Genomic DNA, 26,617 nt, shown 5'->3' on the forward strand with positions numbered 1-26,617 from the left:
ATGACACACTGTAGGAAAGGCACTGATAAACTGAGCAATATCCACAAGAGGGCAAATCAGATGATGTAGGGCCTTAAGATCATGTTCTATAAAGACTGACTGAGGAAAGTGGGCATACAGGTAGGTCTCTACTGAAGTGACTATTGAATCCTCCGAAGTGGTCACCTTATTTGAATTTACACTGTATATTTCCATTGGGCTGGAACCAATAACGTATTTTATGCAAATATAATGTTGACTCATTCAGATTTGAATACATGTAATCACTTCAGGGATTCATTAATTACTCAATTTGGGACTTTGTTATATTTAACCTGAAGAAGTGACAGGGGAGGTATGATAGTGTTTTCATATATCTGAAGAACTAACAAGTGGAACAAAGATTACATTTTATTTTTGTTAGTGTGAAATGACAGGACTAGGAACAACAGGTAGAAGTTGCTAAGAGACGATTTCAACCTTGATGTAAAGAAAGTCTAAATGTTGGACTTCCTAACAATCAGAGCTACCAAAAAAGAAAAGAAAAGAAAAGAAATAGGCTGCTTCATGAGCTAATGGGTCTCAAATACATTTGGAGGGATATTGAAGAAAGGATTCTTTCCAAGTAAAAGTGGGGCTGGATTATGTTTGGAGTCCCTTACTACTATGAGATTTTGTGATTCTATGCTCCCCCGACCAATGATTGCCTGTTCAGACAATTGTTAACAAATATTTATTAAGCACTTACCATGTAATTAGGCACTGTGCTAAGCATTGAAGATACAAACAAAGGTCAAAATAGTTCCTGCCCTCAAGGATCTCATATTCTAAATACGGAGACAAAATGTCAACAGGATATATATGGTAGATGGAAGGCAATCTGAGAGAAGAAGACAGCAGCAGCAGGGGCCAGGGGGAGAGAATGAAAGACTGGAAAAGGCTTCCTGCAGAAGGTAGGATTTGAGCTAATTCTTAAAGAAAGCCAAGGAAACTATGAGGTGAAGATGAATAGGCAGAGAATTACAAGAAGTGGGGAGGTAAAGGTAAAGAAATACAAGAGAGCGTGTTATGTTTGAGGAAATGCAAGTAGGCCAGTGTTTCTAGATCACAGAAAAGTACTGTAAGAAGAATGGAAAGGTAGATAAGGGCCAGGTAAGAAAACATTTTAACTGCTAAAAATTCATATTTGATCTTGGCAAATAATAGGAAAGCACAAGAGTTTATTGAGCAGTAGATGACACTGTGAGACATATGTTTGAGAAAACATCTTGGTAGCTGACTGGAGAGTATGAGTTAGAGTATGGGAGACCTGAGGCCAGGCGGAGGACTACTGTAAATAATCCTGGGAATAAAGGCTTGAACTAAGGTTGTGGCTGTGCAAGTGGAGGAGGGACACGTGCAAAACGCTGCTAAAGTAGAAGTGACCAAACTTAGCAGAGGACTAGATATGTAGGGTAAGAGGGAGGAGTTCAGAATGATACCCAGGTTGTGTGGTTCCTTGAACAGCAATAGGCAAGTTCAGAAGATGGGAAGGTCCTAAGGAAAAGATAATGAATTCTGTTTTGAATGTGCTGAGTTTGAAGATGTCCAAATGGCATTTGGCAATGTAGGACTTTAACACAGGGGAGAGGCCTCCTGAGTGTCATATTGTTGCTCCGGGGTGAGTTTTGAAAGCTGTATGAATTTGTTAATTATCACAAGCATGTGGGAAGTCAGAGAAATAGTCATTGGTTTGCTAAGGGGTTGAATTCATCATAGAGAAGAATTCAACTGTGGAGCTCCTTGAGTGGGGAGCTATGATCCTGATCTAATTGTGTGACTTCAAGCAAATTACTGACCTTCCCTAAGTTAAGCCTTTTCCCCTCAGCTACCTAATTATCCTTCCAAACTTCATAATTTTGACCCTCTCTCTAAGTGAGAAACTATATGTAGAGCTATTTTGAATTCTTTAGACAAAAGATATTCTATAAGAATATCTCAAAAGTCATAGTGTAATTTTAAGCTAAAAGTGCCCTGACTTTTGGGATATCCCATATAATCCCAACCTATTATATTTTAAGGCAGCTAGATGGCACAGTGGATAGAGTGCTAAGCCCGGCGTCAGAAAAACAAGTTCAAATCTGGCCTCAGACACTTACTAGCTGTGTGACCCTGGGCAAGTCACTTACTTAACCCTGTTTGCCTCAGTTTCCTCATCTGTAAAATGAGCTGGAGAAGGAAATGGCGAATCATTCCAGTATCTTTGCCAAGAAAACCCCAAATGGGGTCATGAAGAATTGGACACTACTGAAAAACAACTTAATAACAAAAATCATAGTTATGAAACACTGGTGTTACTCATGATTCAGCTAAATGCCAATTTTCTGTCATCTTGTTTACCAGCTCCAATGGTCTATTTTATCCCGGTGATTTGCAATATATTTTGAAACTCCTCAATAATACATTTCAAAACAAACAATAAGGCTGCCCACACATGTAAAGTGAAATAAAGTCTGAGACTGCCAGATGACTTTATATAGTAAAGAGAGCCATGGACTTAAAAGTCAGATGATTTGTTTTCAAGGAGACAACTCACACAGTGATTAGTTATGTGAAGGTAGGAATGTCTTTTAATCTTTTAGTATCTCAGTTTCCTTATTTTAAAGTAGTCATAATAATCCAAAATCTCAGAACTGGAAGGGACCTCAGAGGCCAACTTAGCTAGAATCCTTTCTACAATATACCCGGACAAGTAAGTCAATTAACCTAAATCGGCTAATCAGTTTAGAATGTAAAGCTGTCGAGGGCAGGGACTCTAGGTGGCATAGAAGACACAGCGCTGGGCCTGGAGTCAGAAAATCCGAGTGCAAATCCAACCTGAGACACTTACTAGCTGTGTGACCCCGGGCAAGTCACTTATCATCTGTCTGCTTCAATTTCCTCACTGTAAAATGGAGATACTAAAAGCATCTACCTCCATGACTGTTGTGAAGAACACATATCTGCACTTAACATAGTTCCTGTAACATGGCAGGTACCTAATGTTTATTCCTATACCCTTTCCTAAAGAGGAATAATACACAGTAAGCCCTTAATTAAATGTTTTTACATTCATTCACTTAATGAGTTTCTTGTACTTCACATAGATCCCTTTACACAAGCCACCATTTTCCTTATTTGAAATTATTTCTCTTTCTCTTTTATTAACTTAATTTATGAGAACTTTCTATCCTTCTGGGCTGATTGTATAGACTTTTTGTCCAAGGGATAGCTATCCATTTTCTGAACCCATTGAAATTGGTTCACCCAAAGTCTATGGTCAGAGTATATCTTATCTATCAACATATTCTAGGCTTCTGGGCAGCTAGATGGATCAGCGGGTAAGAACACCAGGCCTGGAGTCAGGTTGAGTTCAAATCCAATTTCAGATATTTATCAGCTGTGACCCTAGGAAAGTCACTTAACCTGTCTGCCTCATTTTCCTCATCTATAAAATGGAGATAATAATAGCACCTGCCTCTCAGTATTGTTGTGGGGATCAAATGATATAATTTTTGTTACATAATACTTGTAAGTTATATAATATTTATAAAGTGCTTTGCAAATCTTAAAGTGCACATAGCACTAATTATCAGCTAGTGTTAGTTATTATTACTGTTACTGTTGTTGTTATGAAGTCTCTTCTCCTCAAGGTCTGCATTACTGCTTCTTAAAAACTAACTTCTCCTTGCTAGAGTGCCAGGTTTGGAATAACAACTCTTACTGCTTCCCCTTTCTGAAAAGGATAACAGCATTATGGCAAAGCAATAAATAACTGTCTTTGCTTTTAGGTATTTATATACTACTAATCTAAAGTTAATTGTGAAGTAAATGCTTTGTAAATTATAAAGGACTATAAAAGTGTAGGTTATTCTCATTATTAATATTACAGTCAATAAAAATCTGCTTTTGCTTCATTACCTCATCTAAAATGACTTGGGGACCTCAGGAGTCTTATTTATCCAAATAACTGCCACATTTCTCCAATTTACTTTCTATGTAAGTTCTGTCATTTTTCAGTAATGTCCAACTCTCTGTACCCCATTTGGGGTTTTCTTAGGAAAGATACTGGAGTGATTTGCCATTTCCTTCTCCAGCTCATTTTATAGATGAGGAAACTGAGGTAAATAAGGTTAATTGATTTGCCCAGAGTCACACATCTAGTAAGTGTCCAAGGTCGAGTTTGAACTCAGGTCTTCTTGACTCCAGGCCTAGCACTCTATCCACTGTGCTACTTTGTTGCCCTAGATACAGGTTCACCACTTGTATTTGCATTTGTACTCATTTTCAATGCTCTTTGATTCTGCTCATTCAGAGCTGATATAAGTAAAACCAGAATTCATGTTCCTGTTCATGAGCAAAAACCTAGAGCATGGAGTTGTTTTGTTAACCCCATGCCTTCTGAAAATGCTTCAAGGGTTCCCATGCTGTGAATTTATGCCCAACAATTGAATCTACAGTGGAAAATAGGATGGACCATCTATGACATAATCTGAATATTAAAGTAATAGTCATGCTCCCATGTCACATTTTGGCTTTGAAGAACATTAAGATAGCAGATTGGTACATGAGGCCTAAATGAAACATAATTGATTAAAAGGTCATTTACTCACTTAAAGGCTAATTAAACTTTAAAAAAAGTTAGTTTGCACACTCTTACCTTGCTTTTCAAAGTACTCAAATAAACATGATATTTTAAAACTCACCACTTTCTATTTCTTCTTCATTGTCATCTTCTAAGATATTTACTGGGGTTGCTGATTCTCCAGCTTCCATCATACTTTTTAAAGCTTCAAGCTGTTCTGTTTAAAAAAAAAAGATGAATTAAGTCACATATTATGAGTTCATGTTTTGTAATAAAAACAAAAACTGATAAGGAAACTTCAGAATGAGCAGTCAATCAGATGGCTTGGGAACCTCTATGTTTATCTCTGGGGAAGCTAGTGCAGAGGAGGATATTCTTTATAAAGTGTAGTCTTTACTTAGAAGGCTCATTCCCACATATCTGGGGATGCCTAATGTCATTCTTCATCTGGATTTTCTTTGTCTTTTCAAACCTGTGTCCCAAGTTCCTGTAACAGCTCACAAACTCTCTTGCCTGATACCTTTTCCTAATTTCTGATCTCTAGCTGGCTCAGCGCATCCCCTCTGCAGGATTAAACACCCCTGACTGCCCCTTCCTTAGTCCCTTCTACTGTTCTTTGCAGAATTCCAATCCTATTGGAAATAAACTCTCACATCCTCTGATTTTTCTCTTCGAACATACCACCTTTACAATTTTCTCCAGCAGACACTTCTTTTACTCCCAACAAGTCAAAGAGTCAGATGGAGGTATCAGTTCTCTCGTATTCTTCTACTGATACCTTCAGAATATTGTTCTGTGGTCATCCAACATGTCCTTTTTGGAAAATATTTTTTGGGGTGGAAAGAGAATAAGTATCATTATAATGCATGCTATGTGCCAGGCACTGTGATGTATCCTCACAACAAGAAGGTAGGTGCTATTATTATCCCCATTTTGGAGCTAAGGAAACTGGGGCAAACAGAAGTTAAATGACTTGGTAATTATTAATTACTGTTGATTATATCTCCTCATCTTCAACAAATTCATGTACTAATCTCTATGACACTTTTCCACTTTCTTTTTAAAAAATTCTTTTCATTTAATTCATTAAATATTTTTCAATTACATGTAAATTTTTCAAAAATTATTTTTTTAAAATGTTGAGTTCCAAATTCTCTCCCTCCCACCCACCCATCCCCCCTCTTTGAGAAGGCACACAATCTGGTATCAATTATACATGTGAAGTCATGGAAAACATATTTCCATATTAGCCAAGTTGTAAAAGAAAATGCAAACAAAATAAAACAATAAAAATAAATAAAGTAAAAAAAGTATCCTTCACTATACATTCAGAGTTCCTCACTTCTCTCTCTGGAGTTGCATAGCATCTTTCATCATGGGTCCTTTGGAACTGCCTTGGGTAATTGTCTTGATCAGAGTAGCTAAGTCTTTCACAGTTGATCATTGTTACAATATTGCTATTACTGTGTACAATGACATGGTTCTACTCACTTCACTTTGCATCAGTTCATATATGTCTTCCTACGTTTTTCTGAAACCACCCTGCTCTTCATTTCTTGTAGCACAATAGTATTTCATCACAATCATATACTACAACATACTTGTTCAGTCGTTTCCCAATTGATGGGCATCCCCTTGATTTCTAATTCTTTGTCATCACAAAAAAAGTTGCTATAAAAATATTTTTTGTACAAACAGGTCATCCCCCCCCTTTTTTATCTTTTTGGGATACAGACTTGGTAGGGGTATTTCTGGGACAAAGGATATGCACAGTTTCATAGCCCTTTGGGCATAGATCTTAATTGTTCTCCAAAATGGTTGGACTAGTTCACAATTCTACTAGCCATGAATTAGTGTTCCAATTTTTCCATATCCTCTCCAGCATTTAATTTTCCTTTTCTGTCATGTTAGCCAATTTGACAGGTATGAGGTGGTATCCACGTTTTAATTTGCATTTCTCTAATCATTAGTTATTAAGAGCTTTTTTCATGTGACTATTGGCAGCTTTGATTTCTTCTCCTGAAAACTGTCCTTTATCCATTTTTCAACTGGGGAATGGCTTTTTTTTTTTATAAATTTGGCTCAGTTCCCTATATATTTGAGAAATGAAGCCATTATTAGACAAACCTGTCATAAACTTTTCCCTCAGTTTGCTGTTTTCCTTCTAATTTTGGCTGCATAAGTTTTGATTGTGCAAAGGCCTTTTAATTTCATGTTATCAAAATTATCTATTTTATTTCCCATAATTCTCTTGTTTGGTCATAAATTCTTCATAGTTCTGACAGGTACATTTATTCATGCTCTCCTAATTTACTTATGTTATCAACCCTTTATGTTTAAATCATTTAACCATTCTGACTTCATCTTGGTATACAGTGTGAAATATTGGTCTGTGCCTAGTTTCTACCAAATTGCTTTCCAGTTTTCCCAGCAATTTTTGTCCAATGTTGAGTTCTTACTCTCAAAGCTTGGATTTTGGGGTTTATCAAATACTAGATTACTACTGTGTATTGTGCACCTAATCTATTCCATTGATCCACCACTCTATTTCTTAGGCAGTACCAGATTGTTTTTATTATTACCACTTTATAATATAGTTTGAAATCTGGAACTGCCAGGCTACCTTCCTTAACCTTTTTTTTCCCTTATTGATTCCCTTTATATTCTTGTCCTTTTGTTCTTCCAGATGAATTCTGCTATTTTTTTCTAGCTTTATATAATAATTCTTTGGTAGTCTGATTGGAACTGCACTGAATAAGTAAATTATCTTAGATGGAATTGTCATTTTTGTTATATTGGCTCCACCTACCCACAAGCAATTGACATTTCTCTAATTATTTAGATCTGTTTTTATTTGAGTGAAAAGTGTTTTGTAATTGTGTTCCTATAATTCTCGGGTTTGTCTTAGCAGATGGACTCCCAAATATTTTATAATGTCTAGTTATTTTAAGTGGGATTTCTCTTTCTATCTCTTGCTGCTGGGTTTTGTTGGTACTTTCCCACTTTCCATAATGATTCCAACCCTTTACTAAAACCATTTTAGTAAATGGCTTGCTCTTCACCTCCCCCCCCCCAATCTTTGCAACCTTTATTCCTTTCTTTCTTGTACTTAATTTAATTCCTTTTAATGACTCTTTCCCATCTGCCTACTATCCCAATCAGGTGATGATATTCTAAAAAAAAGAAATTCAGTCCAGCTACTGACTTAAATCCTGTCCCATTTAACCTCTTTCTTGATTATCAAACTTCCCAAAAGAGGAGTTATCTTTTTTGTTTCTATACCCTCCCTAAGTATTTAATTCCCAGTTCCTTTCCACTTCCCTTCCATCTCTAACATCCAAGTGAAACTTCTCCCATGAAAGGCATAATTGACCTTCCATAACTGTCAAATCTAACTTTTTCTCCTTGTGTTTGTGTCTTGAATTTTCTTTATTTGTCCCTGTTGACCAACCTCTGTTTAGACTCCTTTAGGTGCCATGATACTTCTCCCCTACCTCTCTACCATTTTCATAGGCTTTACTTATTCTCCTCCCTACATATGTGTGTTCTCCAGTGTTCTATTGACTTTTTTTCTCCTCCCTTTTCATTCTTTCCCTTGGAGAGGAAACAGGATCTTATTTAATCCCAAGCCTTCAACTATATAATAATAATGATGATGATAGTAATAAAGATGGTTAAATTAGATATGCCTTATTATGAATAATCATTATTATTAGTCGATATGTGCCAAGTGTAGTGTTAACAGAGCACAATCCTCAAAGTCAGGAAAGCATGGGTGTAAGGCCCATCTGTGACACACATAGGCTATATGAACAGTTCACCTTTCAGTGTTCTAGGCATACTGTGAGAAGGCCCAGCCATGCTGACACTTCCTTACTATTCACTCTTCACTGCCATCTTAATCCTCCCACCTGTTCCATGTCCATACTGGTTCCTGGTCTGGTCTCTTAAGATGACTCCACCCTAAATCCAAATCAGTGATTGGTGGTTCCCCTTCTAGAATCAATATAGCCTAAGAAGGCCCAGCCATAGACCCCCTAACTAGTTCTACCTCCACAATGGCTACCTGATCTCCTTGGGATAAAAATCTTCCTGAACTCATTCCTCAATAGTTAACATACTCCTACCCCATACCCCCTCATACTTTTCCTATCCCATTGATTTTGAACTTCCAACTATCACCGTACAAATACCATTCCCTGTACTCTACCGCCCATTCACTTATTCAACCCAACATCATGCCAGTCTAGATCCACTTGTCCCCTTCACTGAACTTTCTGGGATGCTTAATCTATAGTTAAGAAACTTACTTTCATTTTAAGCCTTTTCCTTACTCATTCTATCCATCTTCTTATATTAATTAAGACCTGGTTCCTTAATGAAGACACAGCATCCCTGACCAGCCCTTCCAACACTGGTTGCATTTTCACTTATAGCCAACTCATTGATGGTGGTGGTGGAGTCAGAATGCTTTTACTTCCTCACTGCCACATCCAGTAAATAGTTCATTCAATGCATATTTATTGCTCAATCAAGATTTTGATAACTACTATTTGTGGACCCCTAGAACACACTCTTTCCTTCCTCAATGAATTCAGCATCTGGTACACCATCTTTTTCTTCCATCTCCTGCCCTCATACTAAGGGAGTTCAACTTATATACTGATACTCCTTCCAATACTCTAACTTCCAAGTTTCCCAATTTATTTATCTCTCATGACCTACTCTTCCATCCAACCTCAGCTATACACAGAAATGGTCACATCTCTGACCACGATCTCTAAGTGTGCTTGCCATCACACACAACTATTCTACTTCCATATTCATGAACTCAGAATTTCTCACATGTGATTATGATTTTTTATTATCATACCTTTGCTGCTGCTTTAAAACCCTCTCTTCTTTTTTTCTGTATTAATTTATTTTTAGTTTGTTTTTGGCTAGGCAATGGGGTTAAGTGACTTGCCAGGGTCACACAGCTAGTAAGTGTTATGTGTCTGAGGCCAGATTTGAACTCAGGTCCTCCTGAATCCAGGGCCGGGGCTCTATTCACTGCACCACCTAGCTGCCCTTATTTTTAGTTTTCAACATTCACTTTCACAAGATTTTGCATTGCAGATTTTCTCCCCATATCATCCCTGCCCCCTCCCCAAGATGGCATGCATTCTGAATACCCCTTCCCCTAATCTGCCCTTCCCTTCTATCCCCCCCAACCACCTTCTCTTATCCCCTTCTCCTTCTATTTTCCTGTAGGGCAGGATAGATTTCTATACTCCATTGCCTGTATATCTTATTTCCCAGTTGCACGTGAAAGCAACTTCCAATATTTGTTTCTAAAACCCAGGTTCCAAACTTTCTCCTCTCCTCCCTCTCTACCCAGCCTCATTGAGAAGGCAAGCAACTCAATACAGGTTACACATGTGCACTCCATCCTTCATATCCATTGTGTCCACCAACGCTTCTACCCCCTCAGTTTTTTCTGAAGCCATTAATCTTGCCCTGGCTCTACATGCTCCTCTTCACCTTGACAAGTTAGTGAACCAGTTTAATTCTCACCCTATCACAGATCTTGCCCTGCCAAACTTCAGTTTTGGAGAACTGCCTTTATCTGCTACCTTTGCTTTACTCACATGCTGCTAAACAAAGTTGGAGAAATTCATGAGACTGTGCTGATTGGATGTACTACAAACTGCAATCTCAACTGAGTTCTCACTGGGGCAAGTCAGTTTTCTAATTCTTACCTAACTGATTCATTACCCTATTCAGCATAGGCTTTCCAAACCTTTTCATCCCTCCTTAAGCCTCCCCTTGCTCCTCCAGCTTTACTCTCTCAGCTGAGAACTTAGCCTCCTATTTCAGTGAAACAACTGAGGCCACTCACTGAGGAGCTCTCCCTTAGTGCCTCCACCTTACCTCATATCACTCAGATGCTTTCTTCTACTATCTCCTCCTTCACCACCAACCCACACAATAAGATGCCCCTCCTCCTTGATAAGGCAAACACTTTCACATGCACAAGTAGACCCATCTTACCCAGAAGAGTTCACTCACTATGATCTCTGGTCTCTCATTTATCTTCAAACTCCCCATCTACTGGCTGCTTGCCTACTGCCTACAAACATAACCATGACTGTCCCCATCTCTTAAAAAAAAAAAAGATGGGGGTCTGTCCTCTACTAGTTACTGTCCCATATTATTCCTCTTTCTTTGTAGCTAAACCCCTTGAGAAGGTCATCTACAATCTATGCCTCCACTTCCTTTTCTCTCATTCTTACTGTAACTGTCTGTAATCTGGCTTCTGACCTCATCACTCAACCTAAAACTAGTCTCCAAAATTATCAATGTCCTTTTAATTGCCAAATCTAACGGCCTTTTCTCAATGTTTATGCTCCTTGACCTCTCTGCAGCCTTTGACCTGTAGAGCAACCTCTTCTCTACAATACTCCCTTCTCTTAAGGTTTTCATAACACTATCCTGGTTCTCCTCCTACTTTGTCTGAACACTCCTCATATTTTTATTCTGGATAGATCTTCTTCCAGGTCATGCCTGCTTACTGTGGGTTAGCAGACTTTGTCCTGGGATTACTTCTCTTCTTCTTCTATACTATTCCTCTGAATGTCTTATCAGCTCCTATGGATTTAATTATCATCTCAATGCAGATTTTCAGCTATATTTGTCAGCCCTAACCTCAGTCTTACACCTTCAACTTCCTATTGGACATCTTGAATTGGATGTCTAACAGATATTCCAAACTCAACATGTTCAAAACTGAATTCATTATCATTTTCCCCAGCTCCTCCCTTCTTCCTAACTTCCCCATTACTGTCAACAACATCCTCATCCTCCCAGGCATCCAACCTTGCAACCTAGGAGTCATCCTTGATTTCTCACTTTCTCTCAGACCCATATATCTAATCAGCTGCCAATTCCTGTTGTTTCTACCTTCATAACTTCCCCCATGCGTGGAACACATTCTCTCTCTCTCCACTTCATGATTTTACTTCATGACTTCCCTAGCTCAAGTCCCAACTTCTGTAAGAAGTCCTTCCTGGTCCTTTTTAATCTCGGTGCCCTCCCTATGAAGTTATCTCCAATTTATCCTGTATATGCCATGTTCATACACAGTTGTTTGCCTGTCTCCCCCATTATACTATAAGCCACTTGGTAACAGAGACTGTCCTTTGCCTTTCTCTGTATCTACTAAATTTAGTATGGTGCCTGACACATAGTAGGCACTAAATGCTTATTGATTTGACTCATCATTCACATCCAATCATTTTTTAAGTTTTGTTGATTCCACTCCTAAAATATCTCTAAAAAATTTCCCCCTTTTCCATAATTACTGCCACTATCCTTGCTCAAGTCCTCATTACATCTCCTCTTAACTAAGGCAAAAATCTTGGCTCTGTTTCCTTCTGGTCTCTTATCTCTCCAATCTATTCTGCATACAACTGCGAGATACACCTTCCTAAAACCAGGCTATGATCACATACTCCTTTGCTCCAAACTTTCAGAACTCCCCATAGTCTACTGAAATTCATGGCACTGAAGGTACTTTGCAAAACAATTAAAACAAAAATTCCTCTTAGATTATAAACTTCTTGGAGGGCAGTGACAAAGTCTTATTCTTTGGCACACAGTAGGTGTTGATTAATGTTTGATTGTTTATCTAGGTTTGTATCACACTCATTTCCTAAGATGGTGGTTTGCATAATAAATAATAGTTCAAATGAAGTGACTGGTGCTATAGAACCACATGGATAAAAATCTTTCAGTGAATTGAGTCATAGAATGACCCAAATTCTACTCCCTAGGTTTGAAAAGTAAGATCATCCTGCAGCAGTGAAGGGCAGCACCCTCAGGTTAATCATATGCTTTCATGAAAATGGCTCAGACCAAAAAATCTGATGTAAACAACTTTGGAGATAGTAAATGCGTGACCTATGCACTGGGACACAAAGTATCAGTGCCAGCATCATGCTATTTGGAGCTATTTATCCACTGACCTGACAGCAATGTCAGAGAAAAAATATGGATACTGGAGTCCTCAAGAATATTTTTTTAAGGAAATACATACTAAGAACTCAAATGCAGAAAACTCCTTTCAAAGCAAATGAGGGACAAATTATGCTAAATTTAGCAAGAACCTTCCAAATTGAGCTTACTGTACTGACAAATTGCAAGAACAAACTTATTAAGAGCACTTGAGAGATATGAGGCTAAGAAAGAAGGAAATATATTCCATACTGGACACTTACCTTGTCCAGACACATAAAACAACATACCTTGTTAAATTGGTATAGAGGTGTACTTGACTTACTTTTTTCCACCTCAGGTTTCAGTCGTTTGTTTTTGATCAGTATTTTTCTTTTGAGGTCATTAGGGGATGGTAATGGTCTTCCTGGTTCAAGCTAAAATATTAAAGGGATACATATTACTGAACAATAACCATGCACCTCATGCAAACATTAACAGAACCTCCAGATTCAGATTGAAGACAAGGATTAGTAAACTAAGAAGGATAGTACCTCACAGGCTGGATGACAGAGTTGGGATCCCCAAAAATCCCGATAGGCTGGAACACTGGGTCAAATCTAATACCATGAAATTTTATAGGAATAAATAGTAGACAAAAAGTTGGCCTTCGAAGTCCCATTTCTAACCCATAGAGGCTGGGCAAGTCAATTAACCTCTCAGTTGCTACACTGCTGCCATCTTTGTGCTGTACAGCTGCACTCCACTCTCCTTTCTACCTGGTCCCTATGCCTCCACCCTGCAGGCACTGCTGTCTACATTGATTAGAATTTATCTAGCAGGACTCAGACAAACTATGCTGGACTCCAGGCATTTTCTGGCCCATGTCCCAGCTCTTTCTTACCCTTCTTCCCGGGCTCTCCTCATCCCAGTCCCTAAACAGGCTCCACTTCTTGCTAATCAATCAGCACTCAGTAGGAAAGGAAACTGAAGATGACCATTATTATCCAGTCCAACTCATACCTGAAGAATTCACTCTACTAGCTACCTGGTTAGTGAAAATCCAGCTTCTCCTGGAAAAGCTCTAGTGAAGAGACTCCCATGGTATGTCAGTCAATCCTATTAGTCAATTACCCAGCAGTTCCATTCACCTTTCCTCTGATTTCCTCTACCAAATCACCCCTCCCTGTCTAACACTACCCTATAGGTGTAGTCTATCCCTATTAGAATGTAATCCACCTGAGGGCAGGGAGGAACTGTTTTATAATGTATATAACACTTTTGCTGCTGTTCATTCCCTTTTTTTTTTTTTCAGTTCTGTTGGACTCTCTTGGCTAAGATATTGGAGTGATTTGCCATTTTCATCTCCAGCTCATTTTACAGATGAGGAAACTGAGGCAACCAGGATTAAGTGACTAGCCCAGGGTCAAATAGCTAGTAAGTGTCTGAGGCCAGATCTGAACTCACAAAGACTTGTCTTCCTGACTCTAGGCCTAGTACTCTATCCACTGAGTCACTTGTTTAGCATTTAGGAAGCATTTTGTAAATGCTTATTCATTCATTCCTAACTCTCTAAATCCTGTAATTTTCAGAGAAGTGCCTTTCTGCATTAGCTTGAGAAAGTCCTTATGAGGAGCTCTCTACACTGATAAACTCACTGGCACACTGGAAAAAAAAAAGTTAAATTATTCATTTGTAAGATGAGGAGGGTGGGGCCAGATTTGTCTGGGTTGGGGTGGGGGAGATCTAGGGTTTTAATGAACTTCAAGCACAGTATGAGTCAATAGAATGATAAGATAGCCTAAAACAAACAAACCAATCCTTAAAGTGAGACACTTGAAAGTACAGTGGATAGAGTGCTGGGCCAGAAGTCAGGAAGACTCATCTTCATAAGTTCAAATCTGGGTTCAGACACTTAATAGCTGTGTGACCTTGGCAAGTCATTTGACTGTGTTCACCTCAGTTCCCTCACCTGTAAAATAAACTGAAAAAGGAAACAGAAAACCACTACAGTATCTTTGATAGGAAAACCCCAAATGGGGTCAAGAAGAGTCAAATATGACTGAACAACAACAACAAAATGTATTAAAAGAGAGGTTAACTAGGAAGCTAACTCCACCTGTGCCCTAGTCAGGACATATCATGTTTTGTGTATTCAGTTCTGCATGCCACATTTTAGGAAAGTCATTGATAAGTTGGAGAACATCCAGAGGAGTTTGAAGGAACCAGGGATGTTCAACCTTCAGACTTGGGAGTGGTGGGGAGAGATGATGATATGGATCTGTTTTCAAACATTTGAACAGTTGTTATGTGGAAGAGTGAATATCTATATATAGATATAGATATGTATATATCTATATATAGATATATATATATTATGTAGTTACATATCATATAATGTTACATATTACATATCTACCTATTATATAATACTATACATTCTTTCTATCTATATATCTATCTAGTCTAGTCTAGTCTAGCTGGCTCCAAAGGATATACCTAACAACAACAGATGGAGGTTGAAGAATTAGATTAAGGCTTGGTGTAATTAAAACTTTCCTACCATTAGAGTAATCCCAAAGTGGAACAGGCTGCTTTGGGAAGCCATGGCAGCCTCATCACTGGGAGTTTTCAAGGAAAAGCTGTATAACCACTTATTGTATACATGATAGAGGAAAATTTTCAGGTATAAGTTGGGTTAGATTTATTTGCTATTTCACTATTACTCTACCTGCAGCCTGCTTGGAACTCTAAACTAATTCTGGTCTTTAACTCCCTGATTCTAACTGAGTAACAGAACACATACTGATCTAAATCTCTTTCCTAGAAAGTAATTTAAGACAAATATCTGTTGCTGCTGTTTGTCCTTCCCGTCCTTCCTTCCATCAGAGAGGCGATGCCATGACATGCAAGTGAATTATATTTAAGTGAGGGAAGGTTGTGCAAAGTCACAAGACTCACTTTCTCCTCTGAAGCCATTTGGATCCAGAGGCCAGATATAGATTAGGATGACTGGAGATGCGGTATATCTTGGATTTGTTCTCAAAGGGCTTTAGTTCTTATCCTGGTTTGACTAATGTGTCTTCCTGGGAAGGCTACATGACCTATGTCTCTCAGTTTCCTTATCTGTGGGGTGAAGGGTTGAACTTAGCTTCTTTCTAGTTCAAAATCTATTATCCTGAGGTCCCTGCCTCAGTCTGATTCTGAGTTCCTAGTAGTTATACACATCTATTTCCACTAGATGGCAGTAGAAAGACTTGCCATCTATTTTTCTTATCCCCTAAATGGCATCAGTTTTCAAAATCTCAGTATTTCTTGTATGGCTCAGAACTGAAAATTAGGTAGCCACCCCTTTTGGTAACTAAGCAGATGAATGTTTAGCCCTAGGGCAATTTCACAGGTCCCTGGAAAATCAGGAGATTTTCAAAGAGTGTGAATTCAGTTTAAAGTTTTAGGGATCTACCTGTACAGATTGAAATTATTAGTTCATGGAGAGTGTAGAGAAAAATTCCTAGTTTAACCTTATTATAAACTTGAGAGCCTTATGATAATTAGTAGGACAGGACTGCCTTTCTCTAGCTCTAATATGGTTCAAATGAATACCAGATAATGACCTGATAGAGCCCCCAAACCCTTTTCCGATAAGGACACTTTGACCATTGTCATTTACCTGTGATTTCCTTTGCCCCTTGGAGGGTACTCATAGTACTAGCTATGTATAATATGTGTCTACATGCAAAGAAAAGTTGAAAACTAAGGGAGATAGCTGGGTCACTAAAAGACAAACTCTACTTTTACCTTAATTATCAATACCTTCAGGGAAGGAATACTGCATTTCTCTTCTCATTGAAATAGCCATGTGAACTCTCTTCATCCTTGTACCTCCCTTTCTCTCTCTTTTACTCAAACTTTCCTCCAAGTACTCATCTTTTTCATGTCTTTCTTCAATTGGTCATAGTAATGCTTCCATCCTCAGGATTTTCATATCACTCATTTGGCATTTAACGTATAGTCTACTCTTAAACACTGCTGGATAGATGCATCTATGTGTATACTCTATCTCCTCAAGCAGACTGTGAGGTCCTCAAAGGCAGGAGATGTTTCCAATTTTTTTTTAATCCCCAGTACTTACCACAGGGCCTTGTGTTTTTGTGCTCAATCCATATTTGTTTTTTATGATAATAATATGAAATGTACCAAAAATCTAGTACTCTTTTCTGTAAGAATGAGTTTACTGGCCCTACCTTGAAACTAAAAACTAGATTTATAGTGAGTGATTCTACCAAATGAAACTCAAGGAATAGGCCTAAAAGAAAATTAATATTCCCTTTTTGTCCTTTCTCTTTCCACTTTACTCATTTGTTCTGTGAAACTGCTTGTGGAGAAAATCTGAAGTGATTACAAACATCTCCGTTAAGTTCTATGGATGGACAATGAACTGGGCCTAAACTGAAAAAGAGGAAGAAGAGATAAGCCTGGATAAAATTTGGGAAATTGCACTGTGCTTTCAACAGCTACAAGTTGCACTTAGCTGCCAAAGATTATCCTGTTACTGCTAATATTTTCCCAATGTTGCTCTAAGGGTTGGAGAAAGCCAGTAATGAAATACCAAATCAGCCTTAGAAGACTCAAAATTCCAGATGATCCAAAGACAATAGAAAGACAAATAGTGAGTGCAAGAAGGTTGTGGCATGTTGCTGTTGATGAGATGTGTGAGATAAATGGAATAAGACATTGTGGAAAGCATGCAAGACCAGAAGGAAGGTGGGTCAGTCAAGTATCATGAGTGAGAGATGATAAGAAGACAGTCTGAGTTCTGTATTGGTATTTACACAATATGAAAAGACCCAGAGGAAGGTGTCCAGTGATTGTCAGATCCTTTTATGAAGAATTTTTGGGAAAAGATGGAAAAAAAATACACATAGTAAGAAGAATGATTAGATTGTTATTTGAATGGGTGGTGGGAGTAGCCAAATTGATGAAATCACCTATCCATCCCAGTATCAAGAATCTCTACAGCATCAAGTAAAGTAGGAAATCTATAATGATCTGGATAATCTGATCAATGTCAAACATCAGGCTGAATAATTCAGGCCCTAAAATAGATCTTTTGGCCTAAATTATCCAGTGTCTTACATTGATAAAATTAATTTTGTGATATGTACACACAAAACCACTAAAAATAATACAGATTCATTCACTTTTTTAAATCTTTTGATAATAGGGAATAAGCAGAAGGAGATGAGGTTGTGGATATAGATGTGGCCATATAATTTTGCTGAAATAAAGATAATTTCTTGAAGCCTACTGATTTTTGAAGCTCACTTCAAAGGCTAGATCTGAATACTAAATACAAAGTGCCTCCCTGAATTTTCATTCCTAATTTCAGTATAACTGTATGTTTTTCTTTAGTTGATCAAAATTGCTCTTTTGTGGTCTGTTAACAACTACTTTTTAGTGGATAAGGAAAGAACATTAATACTTTACATTTAAACAATGTTTTAACTTCTTCAATGATGTTTTATATAAATTATGTTATCTGATTCTTATACTGCTTGATGAAATTAATAGGGTAGCTGATATCACCCTAATTTTACTGATGAGTAAACAGCTTCAGAGAATGTAAGTGACTGATATAAAAATCAGAGAGCTCAGTAGTTTTGAGTAAAGGTTTATTAACCAGGCTTAATTTCGTGGAACCAAACTGTGGACCCTTTTAGAAGGTGCTTTATTACATTTTTGAACAGGAGGCCCAATAACTACAGGGTCCTAGGGAACTACAAAATTTAAATGACCTTAAGATTTACTTTATATCCATATATTTTGACCCCATTATATCATGATTAAAGAGGCATTTGCCCCTAAAACATTAAAATACATAAATATGGAAATCTTCTCTATTGGTCTGAGGATCCTACTTGACTCTTTAGAAATGCATTTCAAAACAAATCCATTAAATCTAGAAAAATGGTCTACTAAAAATACATACTGGATGTGATTCAAGTGCTTGTTTCAACAGGAGATCCCCAAATAGATCTTCACAATACTTGGACATCTTGTACTGTTGATATTTGCTAGGGGAAATAATTGTAATTGTCAAATTCAAATACATATTAACAATTATAGAAATAAAAAAATTCATCCCCAAAGAATTCAAATATCCTTTTTGCATAATGCATGATAGTTCCCTTGATGTTTATATTAAAAGTACTTTTTAAAAATATCATAAAACTTTAACTGATATAATGAAAAAGCAGAGTAAGGGCTGCTTGTACAAACTGACAAGGCTAACTAAAAATGTCCTCCGGCTTTTCACAGTACTTTGTCTGGACCTCTGCTTTTCACTTATCTCACTCTCCCTTACTGCATAGCTATTTATGTACACACTGCTTCTTCCCCTCCCCTTGCCCCGAATTTGACTGTGAGCTTCCTGAAAATAGTCTATGTCCATCTGTCTCTATATCCCAACGTTGTGGGCTGTGCTCATAGCTGGGGCTTAATAAATGTACGTTGAATCGATGCTGCCATCTCTAGACTAAGCAATTGTAGGAATGTATCCCAGTGTTTAACCTTTCTTGAGTAAAAGTTTTAACTACCCTAAATTAAGTTGGGAACTTTTTTAGGCCTAACACAGCATACAGAGAGTTACATTAAAGCAGAGCTTTTTTACTGTTTTAGATATTAAAAAAAACATCGAGTTTGTCATTCATTACAAAGGCAAGAGTAGAAAGAAATGAATGGATCACTCTACCTGCAATGATTTTCAAAGGACAGAATGACAGGATACTCTGATGTAACAAAAGCTGTTTCCTTGATGGCTTGAATCACATCCTTTAAAAAGCAAACCAAGTTAATGTGTAAGGGGACCAGAGCTTTATATGTACTTACAGATCAGGTCTTATATACTGGGGAGGGGTATCCCTCACAGTGCCTGGCATAGTGTTATATACTTAGTAACTGTTCAATTAAAAAAAAACTGGTTGGGATAAATGAATGCATTCATCAAACTACCTATTGAGCTGTCAGATATCTCCATGATTACATGCTGTGTCAAAGCAGTCCTTGTCAATCATTGTAAAATATTCTCCGCTGTTCAAACTACAGTCGAATAAATAACCTGAATTATTCTACTGTGATAAATAGATGACTACAGCTGAATAAATTTTGAGTTTCACATTCCTCAATCAAGAATGTCACTCCATTTTTCTTTGTCTCAGCTTGGATTCCTTGCCATCACCATAGAATGCTTTCTCTCTCAATTGAACTGCTAGTACAATTATAGTTAGAACCACACAATTTAATTTTACTCTTAGTTACATTATATGTGCTAGTTTTACCTCTCCAACTAGATTTTAAATACTTTACGTGCAAGGACAATGTATTATCAATCAATCTATAAACATTTATCAAGTGCCTACTATGTGTAAGGCACTGTGCTAAGTTCTGGGAATACAAAAAAAAAAGACAGAAGAGAAGTCTCTGCCCTTAAGGAGCATACAGCCTAATGGGGGAGATGATGCAAACAAGTACGTATAAAGCAAGTGATAAATAGGAAATAATTAGGAGAGGGAAAGCATTGGAATTAAGAAAGTGTGGGGAAGGCTTCTTGCAGAAGGAATGCTGGCCACATAGTACGAAATCAATAAGTCTTATTGATGTCCTTCCTGTCTATCCAACAGTACTTAAAGATATTAAGATATGAAAAGGAAAAAATGTGTAATGCTCTAAGAGATTAGGAGATAGTTTCCCAAAGTCTCTAAAACCTTGGCATTTTTGCCTTGTGTTGATCTATGTCAATTTCACTGGTGGCTAGGGATGACACTGTGTGATAGAAAATTCATTTCAAAAAGAAAGAGGCAGCAGCAGAAAGAAATGAATGGATAATCTACCTGCAGGGATTTTCAAAGGACAGAATGGCAGGATACTCAGATGTAACAAAGGCTGTTTTCAGAGTTTGCATTGACTTTGTAACTACAATCTACTTTTGTTAATCAGCATACAGTGGCATTTACTGAGCGCACAGAGTGTATGACAATGAACTAGATACTATGTTAAATTAGAAAAGGAGAAAAAAAATATTCCTGTCATCAAAAAATAAAATGTTGTTCAGAATGTTAAGACCTCCTCATCTCTGCCTTCTGGCTTCCTTCAAGTAGCAGCCAAAATTCCACCTTCTATAGGAACCCTTTTCTAATCCCATTTAATTATAGCACATTGTCAGTGCTGACTATTTCCAATCCTTTGCAAATAGTCAGCATCGATAATATATGTGTATATAGCTATAGCAACAGATATAGATGAGGCAGCCAGGTGGCTCAGTGGATAGAGCACTAGGCCTGAAGTCAAAAAAACCTGAGCTAAAATACAGCCTCAGACATTTGGTTAACCTCTGTTTGCCTTAATCCATTGGAGAAGGGAATAGCAAACCACTCCAGTATTTTTGCCAAGAAAACTCCATGAATAGTATTAGTGTGCTATGGTCCAAGGGATCATGAAGAGTTGGACACAACTGAACAACAACAAGAGAGAGCGAGAGGAGAGAGGGAGGGAGGGAGGGAGAGAGAGAGAGAGAGAGAGAGAGAGAGAGAGAGAGAGAGAGAGAGAGAGAGAGAGAGAGAGAGAGAGAGAAAGCTGAACTTTTGTTAATATTTTTATCTCCCCCATTAGGCTGTGAGCTCCTTGACAGCAGGGCTGTATTTTATCTTTCTTTGCCTGGCACATTGTAGGTACTCAATAAATATTTATTAACTGAATTATTGACTCTGAATTTGGTAAACCTCATTTATATCTACAATATTTACTTACATGACATACAGTTCTTGATATTTCTGATTTATAAATAAGTATGAGGAGCGTGACTGAAAAAGAAGGGGTAGAATTCTACCTTCATTAATTTTTTGTTATTTTTCTTCTCTGCAAACAATGAAAAGTTAACTTTAATTTAGATTTTATTACTAATACATCTTTTCCTTAGCAATTCATTATTGCTCTAAATGAAGATTGCCTTACATACTTAAAGTATCATTGCTACATCATGAGTGTTTGTGAAATGGAAACTAGGCTACAAGTAATTAAAAAGTGATATTTATATCTTCGATTTCCTTTTGTTTTAATTTTCTAATTTTGGACTTAAGCACCTTTGGTCCAAAGGGAGGAATATGTAGTTCCACTGTGCATCTGAGCCCCAGCTTTCTTCATCTTAGTCAATGTTAGAAACAGCCTTAATTCCTTGCTTCTTTAATATCAAGAGATCTCAAAATAAATATTCCATTTGACTCTTGACTGCCTTTTTAAGGACAAAGTAGATTTAGCTGAGAGATGGTTACTACTTCAAAATAGAAAAAAAAGGAGTGTGAAGAGGGAATTCTGAGGGGAAAATATTGTTCTTGACTTTCATAAAACAGGGAGAAAAGTGAATATATAAAGAGGTTAAAAATACCTAATACAAATATTTGTATTTACTATTTCACCATGCAAATTTTCAAACTCTTGCTCTTTCCCATTTAGATAGGAAGAAATAATGACAACTATAGTTTTTTGGTGGGGGAATGATACTGCAAAAAAAGGGATTCTTAATCTTTGTGTGTCAAGGATACCTTCTCAGAATGTTTTTAAATATACAAAATAAAATACACATGATTACAAAGGAAACCAATTACACTGAAATATGGTTACCAAATATGAAAAAAATAAAAAAAATGTACAGACTCCAGGTCATGGACTCCTGCCGTTAGATACAGGTGCATTTTCCATCTTACCTTGAAGAGAATATCTGTACACATTGCTTTTCCGTGAGTTATTATTGGTTCTTGATCTTCTCCTTTCCCATCCCAGCAATCTAGTTCAACACATCTAAGAACACAACAAGATGACAAATATTTAATCCTTTAAGTAAAAGAGTATTATGAAAAAACTTTAAAAGTGAATTATTTTCTTGTAGGACCAGAAATAGAATGAATTATGAAAGTTACTTTAAATAAGGTATGCTATTTAAAACCTCTTCCTAACGTAACTACTTTGATTCTATAGCATGCTTACATTGTATTACACATTATATACCCTTGTATTTTCACCACAAATACTGAGCAATTTCATTGTACAATATGTGTAAAAAGAAGTATAAGTGAAAAGTTTTTAATCTTACAGAGTGGTGGGGGGAGTAAATTTGGATCTTTTAATATTCTACTTCTTACTTAATTAGCTAGATAAGTATCATTCTAATACTTATGCTACCATCCACTAGTGGAAGCTAAAGTTGTATTTAAATTTATAGGAAGGAAAAGGAGGAAAAGCAATAAGCATTTATATTTGTCTACTATATGCCATAGCCTGCTCTATGTCAGGCACTTTGCTTAAGCACTTTACAAATATTATCTCATTAGATCTACACAACAATCCCATGAGATAGTGTTATTATTATCCCCACCATCTGACAATTGAGAAAGCTGAGGCAAGCAGAGGTTAAGTGTCTTGCCCAAGGTCACATAGCTACTAACTACCTGAGAATGAGATCTGAACTCAGGGCTGTCTGACTGCAGGCCCTCTGCTCCTTCCACTGTGCCACCCAACTATCTCCAAATGTATATAGTAGAAATCTCTCAAGCCTGTTTCCTACCTGTGATTTTTCATATTTTATATTTACATTATAAACACCATTTTGGCATGCACACTATTTTATTACTGCATAATGATTTTAATTTCTTAAAGGTAAATTATAACAAATTTGTTAAAAAGTAATGAAGAAATTTCCTTTGCCACTCTGATTATTGTATTTATACCTTATACATCACGGGAGTTAGAGGCACAGTGCCCCTATGACCTGGAAAATCCACGTACAATTTTCTGGCACTCCATTTGTACCTAAGAAGAAGTCTGAAATTCTTCTTTTTCTTTTATGGGGTGTTTACAGTACCTTATTGTAAAATTTGGGTTAAGTATTTGGTCATAGGTTATATACAGGTCAATGCTAAGTAAAACTGCTTTTTCTGTATCACTGCTGGCTTTTGTGTGTCATCTGCAACTTCCACAAAACTCCCCTCAAAATTCCCACTTAATTTTCTATGCCAATCCACAATATATTGAAACCGTGATGGAGAAAGTTGTGATTTGGAAGGGATAACTATGTATGTCTTTTCAGGAGGCTATGATGGGGTAAATACAAGCTTATAACACTGAGATAAAAAGCAATTATCTTAGCTTGCCAACCTGCATCCAGCTAAGAGGATTTGTCTATACATTTCCACGGAAGATTTCCCACCAAATTGACGTCCTGTTAGATATGTGTTATGGGAAGAACTGATAAAGTAGTGGGCCAAAGGATGATCCATTTCTTGGTAAAGTTCCAGGCGGTCAAGGAAGACTGGAGCATTTTCATCTGACATCAAATATCTGCAAAACCCATCACTGGATATGAGCCCTAAAAAAGACAAGAAAAGGCTTATATGGCCTTGTGCGTTTACACAGGATTGAGGTAAAGTTAAGAAGTAGCCCAAAAGACTGAAAGCCCCTGTTTCAGTCACAGAAACTAAAAGAAGCTTTAAACAGTGAGGGTGTAAGTTGAATCTTCTTTTTCTAAAGAGTCTTCATCCCATAACAGCAGCTTTATGGAGTAGAAGACAAGCAAGTACACCAACTTCACAGTTTCTCATGCAAACAGGCAGAAACCCAGTCCAAATGCAGATCCTCGCAGACAACATTGCCCTTCTCTTACTTTCCCAAAATTACTGTTTGTACTTTCTACATATTGCATATTTTCTACTGGGGATTGGTTGTTTTATTTCAGTAGAGCATAAGTTTTTCTAGGGCACAATGTGTGTGGGGGGGGCAAAAAGGCTTTAAAAATGTCTGTTGAATGAGGAAGTTCACAATTTTAATGAACTACTACAAGGTAAAATCAAATGCAATACTGAGGCTGTGTCTGGAGTACTAGGTAGATAGGGGAATATGAGTATTAAAATTCATTCTTCAGGTGTCCATACTCTCAATGGCCCTTTTCCAATGATACCATTTCTAATTTAAAATATTTATTGTTTATTTATATTCCTGTGATTTCATTGGTATGGAAAAACTGCTGGAAACTTCTTCCACTGACAGACAAAATGTCTGTAGCTTAAATTCTTGGACACCTGACTGGGGCAGTGTGGGTAAAATGATATATCTAAGGTCATATCACTTTAGTACATTTCATAGACAGGACTTGAAGCCAGTTTTCCTGAGTTCCAAGGACAGACACATACCCACCACATATCTTGTATCTATAACGTAATAAAATATGAGTTCTGTGTCTTGACACATATAATGAATGCACTTAATAAGAACACTATGCACTTAATAAATGCTTGTTGACTGGCTGACTGGACTGTTCAAAAAATCATTGTCCATAACGTAAAAAACAACTAGAACTTGTAATCCTAGATTATAGTTTTTGCTACATGCCAGGAACTGTGCTAAGCCCTGGTGATATAAAGAAAGGCAGATAAACAGAATATGTCTTCATGGAGCTCACATTCAAATAGGTAAGAAAAACTTTAATTTTTTATTTTAACTTTTCTTGCTTGTGTTTTCAAAAAAAGAGATATGACTTCAAAACAACACAACTGGGTGCAGAACAGCAGAATGAGATTTTTTTGTATAAATAATGTTAAGGACATAAAAATTTTCATTTGTTAAAATAGTTTATTCTTCTCTGTCGCTGATCTTTTTATCCCAAGAAATAAAATTGAGTTAACCTGAGTTTTCCTCAATTTTCTTTCTCTGACATCTCTCTAATGGAGATGCTTATAGACAGAAAAATGCCCCTTAGGGCAGGCAACCAAAAGCTTGTTGGTAGTAGGGATGGTTTCCTTCTTTGTACATGTATCTCCAGTGTCTGCTTGGAACATAGTAAGTGTTTAATGAATGACTGCTGATTAATCAAATGTTATGGACTTGAATGATTTGCTAATTTTCTACTCTAATCCCTGAATAATTGACAGATTTGGATCAACTGTTTTAATCTTCTTTTACAAGCACCAAATATGAGGAATAAGTCATAGCATAAATTTATTTGGTATTGATATGGGTAATTTCTATAGTATAGCTGCTATCTTTATTTACAATGAGTTTTTATAATAAACAATTCCTTTCAAATCTTTGAAATGGAAAATCCTGCATTTAACTTTTCTGTATCTTCAGGCATGTTATATTTTAAAGCTCAATTATGAGAATAGACAATGGAAAAAAAAGTTAAATGGTGTTTTATGACATGTTGAATTTAAAATGATACTCTGGCTAGTATGGATGGTGTATCTAGTATGAAGGGTGATATATTTAAAACTGAAAATTAAAGTAAGTTACCTGATCTTGGCACTAGAAAGCTTTTGTGTTTCTTAAAATTCATTTAGCCAATATCTATGTGATTTACTTAAAATAAATGCCCACCCTTCCTGCCTTTTTTTTAAGAGAAAGAAAAATGAAACAATGTCTTCTTCATTACCTTTTGTCTTCAACTCATCATCAGGCTCATAAGTCTCAATTATCTGCATTGCCCTTTTTGTATCATAGAATGGGAATAAAATTTCATTCAGTCGAGGGTCTCGTTGATGCTAAGATTAGAAAATAACTCTGTTTAGCCTGATAATATTTGCCATTTGCAAAATTCTTAGGGTGTTTCATATAATCAAAACGGAAAAATTCTAATACACAAAATGCAGAGTATCATAATTGTAACTTAAAAGTGTCAAAATAGTTCCTTCTTTCCTTCCTTCCTTCATTTTTTCCTTCCTTTCCACCTAGGATACTTTCTGGGGTACTTTCTCATAGAGAAAAGCAGAGGCAGAGAAACTAACTATTCTATGCTGTCTTATTTTCATAGAACCAAGGACTGTATGGATGATCATGCATATTTTAGGCCTAAATCCATAGAATTTAACTGCAATCAATCGCTATGCTGGTATAGGAGAAATTTTAGTATAAACATCCCATTTTTATTTGAATACCTTCATATAACTTTTCTATAAATAACTGATCATATAATTTTTCCTTATCAGAATTGGAAAACATTCTATTGAGCAAGTCTGCAAA

At 36.9% G+C, this 26,617-nt stretch overlaps 1 protein-coding gene across 8 annotated transcripts in view; it reads right to left on the bottom strand.

The window, feature by feature from the left end:
- Positions 1-26,617, bottom strand: part of PLCB4 (phospholipase C beta 4) — a 461,946-nt gene that overhangs the window by 76,390 nt on the left and 358,939 nt on the right. For all 8 annotated transcript variants that reach the window (XM_020985786.2, XM_020985793.2, XM_020985777.2 and 5 more), the window contains 7 exons: positions 26,031-26,139; positions 23,762-23,972; positions 22,315-22,408; positions 19,308-19,387; positions 18,546-18,630; positions 12,903-12,993; positions 4,704-4,799 (listed from right to left, as the gene is read on the bottom strand). In XM_020985786.2, coding sequence (XP_020841445.1) covers positions 4,704-4,799; positions 12,903-12,993; positions 18,546-18,630; positions 19,308-19,387; positions 22,315-22,408; positions 23,762-23,972; positions 26,031-26,139 — 766 coding nt within the window. The remainder of the gene's footprint in view (positions 1-4,703; positions 4,800-12,902; positions 12,994-18,545; positions 18,631-19,307; positions 19,388-22,314; positions 22,409-23,761; positions 23,973-26,030; positions 26,140-26,617) is intronic.

The sequence above is a fragment of the Phascolarctos cinereus genome, unplaced genomic scaffold (genome assembly GCF_003287225.1).
Source record: "Phascolarctos cinereus isolate Bilbo 61053 unplaced genomic scaffold, phaCin_HiC Scaffold_2;HRSCAF=192, whole genome shotgun sequence".
Taxonomy (NCBI): Eukaryota; Metazoa; Chordata; class Mammalia; order Diprotodontia; family Phascolarctidae; genus Phascolarctos; species Phascolarctos cinereus.